General features: G+C 43.3%; 1 protein-coding gene across 1 annotated transcript; it reads right to left on the bottom strand.

Moving 5' to 3' along the window:
- Positions 1-10101, bottom strand: HRG (histidine rich glycoprotein). The gene is given in 9 exon segments (XM_068545650.1): positions 1-92; positions 1202-1256; positions 2412-2513; positions 4671-4751; positions 5750-5812; positions 5814-5917; positions 7081-7171; positions 7935-8051; positions 9913-10101. Coding segments are annotated over 9 exon segments (894 nt in total).
- Between the last annotated feature and the right edge of the window lie 506 nt (positions 10102-10607).

Here is a 10607-nt window from a genome sequence, read left to right as displayed (position 1 = left end):
TTAACTTCTAATCTGTAGTGCTGAGATCTTTCCTCTCCTTTCCATTTGTCTCTCTCTTCTCATGCCATTTCCACTCCCACTCACATTTTGCCCTATGTTGAGCATGAAAATAAGGTTAAAATAACTTGCCATTTTGCATTTATTACTGGTCACATTTTATTTATGTTTCTAATCTAGGACATGATTCATTTTTCCCACCAAGGAAATCAGATTTTACTTATTTTTTTATTATTACTTTTTTTAAAATTTATTTTTGGCTGCATTGGGTCTTCGTTGCTGCGCACGGGCTTTCTCTAGTTGAGGCAAGTGGGGGCTACTCTTCGTTGCAGTGTGCGGGCTTCTCATTGTGGTGGCTTCTCTTGTTGTGGAGCATGGCCTCTAAGCACGTGGGCCTCAGTAGTTGTGGCCTGCGGGCTCAGTAGTTGTGGCACACGGGCTTAGTTGCTCCATGGCATGTGGGATCTTCCTGGACCAGGGATCGAAACCGTGTCCCCTGCATTGGCAGGCAGATTCTTAACCACTGTGCCACCAGGGAAGTTCGGAAATCAGATTTTATTTTGGAACTGTATATGCAAAAAAACTTTGAGATTTGTAGAAACTCATTCTTGAATTCTCCTGGACGTGATTCAGAGGCTGATTGGGGGAAGGCCTGAATCTCTGGCTGTAGGGGATTATTGTGGTTTGGCAATGAGAAGCTGAGAAAACTTGCTTCGGGAAGAGGCAGAACTTCACCTTTCTTTAGTGGAGGGAGTCAGTGAACATATTCAATTTGTCTCCAATGGAAGGTCCTTTACCTGGACCTCTTTCTTCTGAGTGCCTAGGTGGTGGGCCATGGCCTCAGCGATGGTGGTCTTGGGGACCTTGGCTATGCGGTGGTGGGTCACAGGGTCCATGGTCATAGAAATCATGGCCATGGGGATGGTGTCCGTGAGGACGATGTGTGTGGGGATGGCGCTCACCAGAACTATGATTATGAGGGGCCCATGGGTCCCACTGGTGTCAAAATGAGGGTGATGGCATCTTGACCCTGGAGGGGGCAATGGTAGAGGAACTCCTGCTCAAAATGGTGGACTATCTGAGTAATTTTTGTCTTCTAGAGGAGGTGGACATCTAAAGTTATGTGACTCGTGGGGATTATGGTGAGTTCTAGATCCATTGGGCTTAAATGGAGGCCTGCCAGCAGGAGAATGCTCGTGCTCACCAGAGTGGAGGGGAAGGCCCAAACGATGCTTTACACCACTGATGTTTGTATGTTCCTGGTGAAGGACACAGAAGAGTGAATATCATCATGTAACACAAAAGAAGTTAGACATTTAATTTAATTTACACTAATGGTTTCCAGACTTTTGGATTCCACAACTAATTTTAAAAATAGGAGACCCAAAAAAATGGTTCCTCGAATTCTTATCTAGCCAACTTGGCATTTAAAATATGAAAAAAACTATCATCTACCACCAATATTATTTCACAATAGGAATAATACTTTGATAACACAAGAGTCAGAAAGTTAATCTCAGAGTAAATGATACTCCTTTAGATGGAATAAATGTTGTATTATGAAAACTTTCCTTATTATTCTTCTTCTCATTTCAACATAATCTGGTGAAATTATATTATAAAATGATACTCATCTATAGATCAACCTTTGGAAAACTAGTGCTTTGTAATTTATATTCTCAAGAGTTGAGGCTTTATGGTACAAACATCTCCTACTTTTAAAGGATGAGCGCTTACCTCTTTGCACTTGTGGAGCCATGTTCATGGTGACAAGCCTGCCCCCTCCATTTTGGGGGTGAGAGTTGGTACATGGACATTTGGATTATACTCAGGGTTTTGTTTTGTTTTGTTTTGTTTTTTGCTGATGTAAAAAATACTGTGAAGAATATCTTGGTACAGAACAAAACTTTCTGGGACATATGTAAAATATTGTTTTGAATCTTATTTCATATACCTTTATATAGCAAATTTTAGGCTAATTCATTCTTCTTAGTTTCTATGCCTAATAATAAAAGCTAGGAATTATTAAGTGTCAGCACTGGAATCCTGACTACAAGGGCCACTTTCAAATTCATTAGAGGTTGATTGAATTGATCATGATTTTACTTTTCTGGCAAATCTTACCCTCAGTTCTTGGGCAAAAATTCATACTTTTCATGTCATATCAGCAATTGTACTTTCCCAGGGGCCTATTCTCTCTGTATTTCTCTTCCCCCTCATCCCTCATCCATCATCTCTCTCTCTCCCTCTCTCCATTCTGTCTTTCTCTGTCTCTGTCTCTCTCTCACACACACACACACACACACACACACACACAATACACACCAACAGCTGTAAGAACAAAATACACTATATGTGTGAAAATATCACTTAGTTTGGCACTGCTCATGACAAAGGCTACTTAAGCAACCCACCTTAAGATTGAAAACTTCACAGTTTATGACAATGTCTTTTGGGGTTTCCAAGTCAGAGTCTTCTACATCATAGGACAAATCTGCTCTGCAGAATCCAAAGATCTATAAAGAAGAGATAAACCTGTTAGTGTCTGTGTATGTGTATTTCAGTGTGTGTGTGCAGGTGGTATGAAGGTGCACAGCTCTTGTTGTGAACTTCCAGACATTTGGGAAAGGAAAACAGGCTTTCGAAAAATCAGGGTAATATTATCAAATATCTCCATCAGCTATTTAACCATTTTTCCTAGTCAACATTTTGGGGAAAGTGTAGGTTCTGAAGGGTTTCATTCCGAGTTGCAGTGGTTCCCTTCCATGAGTGGTCCCCTCCGCTGGGCTTCCCCATGGGCTGTAGGAGGAACTCTGCATCATTGATACCTTGCCTTTAGCCCAACCTTCTTCATGAAGACCTGAGTTGCCTGTGTCTAGAGAGAGTGAAGAGTGGTGTAGAAGAGGGATTTGCACAACCTTAACTGGCCTCTTGGAGGAAAGTGTTGGGAAGAAGGGAGCCAGTATAAAAGTGGGTTTGCACAGACCCTGTCAAAGTGACTGTCTGCTGGCCCTACCCTAGGTACTGAGGCTGCAACTGGCTGGCACCCCTATGCCCCAGAGGCCCCAATACCCAGCTGTCAAGGTTAGACTAGGACAAGAAGAAAACTCTTTTTTTAGAAGAGACTGTTAAGCACTGAGGTTTTGAGTACAGTTTTGGAGTCAAACAGCCCTATGTTAATCTTGGCTTTGCCATTTACTAGTTGTGAGTTTAAGCAAGTTACATAAAATTTCTGGATTTGTCTTTGTAAAGTGAGTACATGCTAACTATCCACAGGTTGTGGGAAGGCTTAATTAAACGAGATAATGCTGGAAAACACTTAGCACTGAGCTCCTCTTCTCCAGCTGCCATGTTTCTCTACTGGGTTTGCATTACCTACACCAAGATAGGGGTTTGTTGGGGATGGGAATGGAGGAGGTGGGGTGTCTTTCCTGGTAGCTATTAAGCAGGATTCTAGAACCGCCTGAGGTTGAAAAGTTGAACAGTGAGAGAAGGAACGAATGAATGCCTCCTTTCTTTCCATCCTGGAGAATGTGTTATTAAACCTCAGAAAAATCCTGGACTTGAAATCAAAAGGCCACCATTAAAATCCTGTGTCCTAACACTTCCTAGCTAAGTGCGCTCAGGCAAGTGTTTAAACTTCCAGCCCATCTTGTTCCAGGGAAATGGAGGCAAACACTTGCTTCTCCTCAGAGGGGTTGTCACAGGGCTCCAACGAGGCAGTAATATGTGTGCTTTGTAAACTGTAAGTCACCATACAAATGCTGAGTGTTATTAAGGAGATCTTCCTGCAGGTACCTGAGTGTCAAAGTGTAAGTGACTAGGGGAGCAATCCCATTGACTGAGCAACTGGAGGACTGGATTCTAACCTCAGCTCAGTTGTGAACATCAGGCAGGACCCTCTGTTGAGCCTCAGTTACCTCCTCGTTTGTCAAATGGGGTCACTGAGTGGAGTAAACGAGGTGAAGTGAATGAAATCACCCTATCACCCTTGGGTGTCAGTTCTTTTTTTTTTTTTTTTTTTTTTAAAGCAATGTTACTTTTTTTTTTTTTTTTAATGGGATTTATTTATTTATTTATTTATTTATTTATTTATGGCTGTGTTGGGTCTTCGTTTCTGTGCGGGGGCTCTCTCCAGTTGCGGCAAGCGGGGGCCACTCTTCATCGCGGTGCGCGGGCCTCTCACCATCGCGGCCTCTCTTGCTGCGGAGCACAGGCTCCAGACGCGCAGGCTCAGTAGTTGTGGCTCACGGGCCTAGTTGCTCCGCGGCATGTGGGATCCTCCCAGACCAGGGCTCGAACCCGTGTGCCCCGCATTAGCAGGCAGATTCTCAACCACTGCGCCACCAGGGAAGCCCCGGGTGTCAGTTCTTAATACAAGCAAGTTATTAGTTTTAGCTAAGTCTTTAATCCTAATGGGTAAAGAACCTGGTGTTAAGTTGAGGTATATAGCATATATAATTCTATAATATACATGATACTCTCATGATTCACTTAACTTCTCTGTGCCTCAGTTTCCCCATCTGTAAATCGGGAATAAAAATAGTACCTACTTCATAGGGCGGTGGTGGGTTAATAAGGTCACATATGTAAAGCACTTAGAAAGTTGCCCGGCCCATAGTAAGTGGTCTCTAAACGTTACCTAGTATTTCACAGATGCTGATTATACTCACATAAGAATGCCTGGGAAAGTGGTGACTGGAGCAGTTCCTCACAGAGAAGTCCAGGTAGTAATTGGTTCTTTCCCCTCCTCTCTAGAACAAACTGAATCCAAGCAGTTTCGGGACATAAAAAGTAAAAAAGACAGTGGATACCTATGATCCAATATACAATATAACACTATGAGGATTCAAAATCCCCAATATGTGCCATTTTTCTGATGGTCTCTGCTCTTAAAATATTTATCACATAAGTGATAAGGTGAATACTATTTCATTGAAACGTTCAAATAACACAGACATAATCAAGCACAGTGTGAAAAATCACCCTTCCTGCACCCCAGCCTCCCCTTCTCAGAGGTACCATTGTCATCCACTTGATGAGTTTTTCCTTCAAGCCTTTTCCTAAATATGTTGCACATATACACATATATCTAATTATTTAACATAAATGGGATCATAGTCTAAGTATTGTTCTGTAACCTGTTTTTTCCATTAGCAATGTATCTTGAAACACTTTCCAGTGCATATACATCCAAAACGTTGTTTTTAGTAATTATGTTGTATTCATTCCATTGCTTGGATGCACCATAATCTATTTAACTTCGCATTTTCAAAACGCACAACAGACATCAACTAGCTGCTCTACAAGACCCCTCTGGGTGGGAAGCACTTCGGTCCCTGGACTGGGAGGCATAACTGCCCCACTCGAGCTACACCACTGGGTGTGGTGAGATAGGCACTCTGAGCCTCAGTCTTCCATCGTAACACAAGGAGGTTAGGACCCGATGATTTTAGTGACTCGCATCATCTTATTATGCTCTTTCTTCTGTCTTTCCCTCTTCCTTGTTTGGGTTTTCCCTTGTCTCTGTTAGATATTCAGATCCACACACCCCAACTCCAAAGACTAAAGAACTGAAGGAGGGCAGTTCTATGGTATCTGCTGCCTCTCTGCTGAGGCTGCAACAGGAGTCTCAATTTAAAAGGCAGCTGGCCGAGTGAGGCCAGCGGAGAGGGACAGTGCTGCTGAGTTTGCACCTGCCAGGTTGGACCCTGGGCCCTCAGACTCTAGCTAAACGTTAGTGGTGATTCACAACTCTTGCAGCCCTCTCCACTTTGTCCACTCTGAAAGAAGCAAAGTCACCATTCTCCCTTTTTGTACTTCTCCAGGGCTTTGTCAGCTTGCTTTCTGTAGAGCTCAGTATCCTCAAAGAAATTTGAGAGTACTGAGCGGTCTTCAGTATTGACCAGTGCCGAAGAGACTGGAGAAAGTAGTTGGCAGCTTTGTGGTTACTGGGTTGGAAACAGCAATGTCAATGCTAGGACTTAACACATATAAGCATGGCAGCAAGAATAACAATAGCTTCCAATTTATAGATGGACAAATTGAGGGTTGGGGAGGCTAAGTAACTTGTCCAAGATCAAATCAGCCAATCAGCAGCCAAGCCGCTTAAACCCAGATCCTTCCGATGCTCAAGTCTCTGTTGTGACCCTTATTCACGAGGCCCACACCCCCATCACTCATAAAGCGCTAATATTTTGATGACCTCTTCCTGTCTCTGCCAACTAGAGAGAGGCATTGTTAACAGAGAGAGGAGAAGGTACAGCTCAATCTTTCTTTAAGGCAACCTCCTGAGGGAGTTGCTGACTATTAAATTTTTGTATGTTGAAACATGTTAAGATTAATTATTTTAAAAGAAGTTCTGTGATAATTCTTTTTGAAAAAGTGAATTAAAAGAGCATGGAATTTAGAGTCAACACCGGTGGTATAAGGTCATGACTTTGCCACACTTTGGCTGTGTTCACTGGGCCAGGTCATTGAATCTCTTTGAGGCTCAGTTATTTTATCTCTAAGATAGAAAGTATCATAATCTTTACTTCATAGTCTTGTTGTGAGATTAAAGGAGATAATACATCCTTTGTATAACTGCTTTGTGAACATACATAACTTTCAGATGTTGATGGCAATACTTGAGTGCTAAGTACTTTGCAAAGTGTACTACACAGGCAATTTTATTTAATTCTGAGAAGGAACCAGAGGGATAATATTATTGTTATCCTCATTTTACAAAGGAGGAAAGCTTGAAGAGGTTAAGTAACTTGCCCTCAAGACCACACATCTGGTAAGTGATAAGGTTGGGATTTACACTCAAACAAATCTGACCCCAGAGCTTATGTTCTCTACGATGATGCCATACAGCCTCTTGTAAATTTCTATTTTTATATGTTGAATTTATTTAAAAGAAGGTGTGCCAATAATAGGAAAAACCCTCTCTCTTCTCTTCTCAGGAGAGCAAGTAATAATACGTCCACAAGGGCAGGAACCATTTCTGATATGTACTTCATAGTCTTATATGATGATACCACTGTAAGACTGAATTTTGTATTAATTAGAATTAATTAGCATTTTAACAGATGATCATACCAGAACTTGTGGTGCAGTTAAAGTCATTCACTCTAAGATTCTGAGACCCATCCAAACGTGTTATACCTATTACCTTACATTGTCCAATCACCTGCAAGAAAGAGGGGTTTATGTTATTGCCTACTGCTTTCCTCAGGTTGACACGAGGGAACAAAAAAGTGAGGCACCGTATTCCTACTAACCATTTGAAATTTGTCTGTGCTTTCTCTCACCAAACCCCCTCTCAAAAACCTGTATTTTCTTAGCATATTTCTGTGATCTGGATGCTATAAGCATCCAAAACCCTCATGAGAACCATGGAGAAACTGTTGAAACAGATCATGGCCATATCCCAAATATTTGCAAGGGAAAAAAATGCTAAAACCCCTGGGTATGTAAACATCTTATTTTCTGGATTTGAAATCTTATATCTGTGCTCTTTCATCTTTGTGTCCTCCTCCTGTGGCAGGGAGCCTGGGCTCTGAGTACCCACGTGCAACGTGCAGAACAAGACCCTATTCCTCATGGTGACTGCAACTAATCCCTTTGGCCATTTCTGTTAGTGGGACCAGTATTCATAGGACACGGCTACAAGTTCATAGGTTCTTAGACGTTAGGTGATTTGCTCAAGGTCTCACAGCTGGTCATGCTATCACATGGGACTACAGGGCCCACTGACTTTTCTTGAACTGGGTTCCGAGGTATAGCTCTCAAGAAAATATTACTCGAGGTCAACATAGTCTTCATGAGCCAAGAGGCAGAAGCTGCTCTTATTCTTTCACAGTGTTAGCCCGGGTGTGCAGCCACTCTGGGCAAGCTCAATAGACAGAAGTCAAGAACGCTAAGAGGAGAGGAATGGTACCCTGTTTACTTACGGTATCAGATGGACGTATAGAAACAGCTGGCTCACAGTCATCCCAGTGTTTCCTGGATAGGACTGAACAGTCAGATTCTTTCACATCCAAGACTAAATAATAGACAGCTGTGGATCCCTGGGGAATACCAAGAAAGCAATGGGTGGGTAGCATGTGGGAGCCCAGAGCTTTTTCAAAAAAAAACAATCTTTTTATTTGTTAAATAGAATTCCTGCTCCTCTCCAAGTCATTGCAGATGTCCTACCCTTGCGTCATTTGATCTATTTATTTAATAAAACGCTTCAGAGAGTTACTTCCGAATGCTCTTTTTAACTGGTCACAATGTTGCTTCTGCCCTTGAACTTTAAAAAGCAATCACTAAAAAGCAGTGTTGATTTGGGCGGAGGTGTTGACGGTACAAGCCTAGAATATAAGTGCTGACAGTCACATCACGGCCTCCAGTCTGTATATGCAGTCGTGTCCTCTCATCCAGCTCTACTCCTGCACTTGGATTTCTTGTCTTTTTTAAAAAATACAGATTGACTTTTTTCCCCTTTGGCTGCACCGCGTGGCTTGCAGGATCCTAGTTCCCTGACCAGGGATCAAACCCGTGCCCCCTGCAGTGGAAGCGCAGAGTCTTAACCACTGGACCGCCAGGGAAGTCTCAGATTTCTTGTCTTGGTGTCAACTTGCCCAAAGCTAAATTCAGTCTCTTCTCTTACAAACCAGCTCCCTCTCTCAACTTCTTTTGTCTGGTCAGTGGCACCATTAATTATTTATTGCCTTAGTCTTTGTCTTAAAGAATGTGCTGTCCCCAAGCCTTTAATGGTCTTTCTTTGAAACGTCTCATGTCTTTTCTTTACTCTCATTGCCCTAATTCCCATTGCCTGGGGCTGCTCCTCATGTCCTCATTCCTGAACTTGTGAAGTAGCTCCTAGTTGTGTCCCTGCTCCGGCCCCTATCTTCCCAGGTGCAGGGACATCCGCCCACCCCCACACCTTCCCCACCGCCACTCAGAGGTCGCACTGTGCTGAGGCATCCTGCATCCTACACGCGTGGCAGAGAGCCTGGAAGGGGACTACTGGTAATCAGATTGCTAGTGGAATCCTAAATCCCTCCACTCTCGTTCTCTGTAAACTTTAAGGCCTTGGTTTCTAACACTGTAACAAGTATAAATATCTCTGCTTGTCCTCTTTGGTGCCCCATGGTCTCGCCTCCCTGATTTCAGTGGTTCCACCAAAGGGTAGGTTATTTCTGGCGTGGTGGTGGAGAAGCAGAACTCCCTCCATAATCTCTATCAAGCCCTCAAATGCACTCCGAATAAGCATATAACTTAAGTGAAAACAGTAGGCTTGCTTTCTTCAAGCCTACAGTCTCTCTTCCAAGGTGATAGCTGCTCCAAAGCCCACAGAGAACTACTGGAACCCCACTGCTTTTGTTCCGCTTCTCCCTAACACCTTCCTTCCTGATCCCCTACCCACATAGAGGCGGTATGCCTGGCATTCTCCTGGAAGGCCATTACACAGGCCACCGTCCTATTCAAATCCTGCTCATCCTTCAGGACGCAAAGGAAGCCTTCTCCCATCCCATCGTAATAGTTCTTTTATGAGATCACTCCAGCATCTATACCACTCACTTGGTCACTTGAATATATCCCATCTTATGCAGTTCACATATATGTGCATGTGAGCTGATTATTATTTCCTTGAGAGAAAGTCCCACAGTTTATTCTAATCTTTCTCTTATAGTACTGAGCCTTTGACTGGGCTCTGCATAAGTGTTTACAAGTACTTACAGGCTGATTCATAGTGAAGGACATACTAGTAACAAACATTCATCTGAAGGAAAAAAGAACAGTCAGAGCAGCCCACAAATGAAACAGACAACCCTGCCCAAAGCCAATCCACTGTGCAAAGCAGCAGGCTTAGGGGCTAGAGTCTCAGTTGCCCCTGGTACACCATCTCCCCACTCAGCTCTGCCATGGGCAGCTCCACAGCACTTTGTCCAAGTGCACATCAGCGACCCGCAGCAACTGGAAAAGGTAGCCATCTCCCCGTCCTTTACTGATCAGGTCTAGAGCTTTCCCAGCCACGGGCTCAGCAGCATCGCAGCCTGTGGGACTCACAGCACAGGAACGCTGCCGTGGGATCAAAAGGATGAAAAACAGTGCTGCAGTGAGTAACTTCATTTTGTTAAAATGTGAAAACCATTCCTTGCTCTGGGATACCACAGCAGAGAAGGTTATACAGATTTTCTAAAACACACACACATAAACACACAATTGATTAAACAAAGTCTTTATACATTTTTGTTATGTAACTGGGTATGTTCACCTTGACCCCTGGTTCAAATATCGGTCAACACGCTGTAAATGATTAGTGGGTCCTGGGGACAGAAAGTTGAAACATGCCACCAGTGAGTGGGTGAAACTGTGATCTGCACAAATCTGGATATTTCTAGTAGGTAGCAGATCCAAAGTGTGTGTTTTTTTTTTTTTAGTTTATTTATTTATTTATTTATTTGTGGCTGTGTTGGGTCTTCGTTTCTGTGCGAGGGCTTTCTCTAGTTGTGGCAAGCGGGGGCCACTCTTCATCGCATTGCGTGGGCCTCTCACTATCACGGCCTCTCTTGTTGCGGAGCACAGGCTCCAGACACGCAGGCTCAGTAGTTGTGGCTCACGGGCCTAGTTGCTCC

Source organism: Eschrichtius robustus, chromosome 6 (genome assembly GCF_028021215.1).
Source record: "Eschrichtius robustus isolate mEscRob2 chromosome 6, mEscRob2.pri, whole genome shotgun sequence".
In the NCBI taxonomy this organism is placed as follows: Eukaryota; Metazoa; Chordata; class Mammalia; order Artiodactyla; family Eschrichtiidae; genus Eschrichtius; species Eschrichtius robustus.
This window is presented reverse-complemented; position numbering and strand designations above follow the sequence as displayed.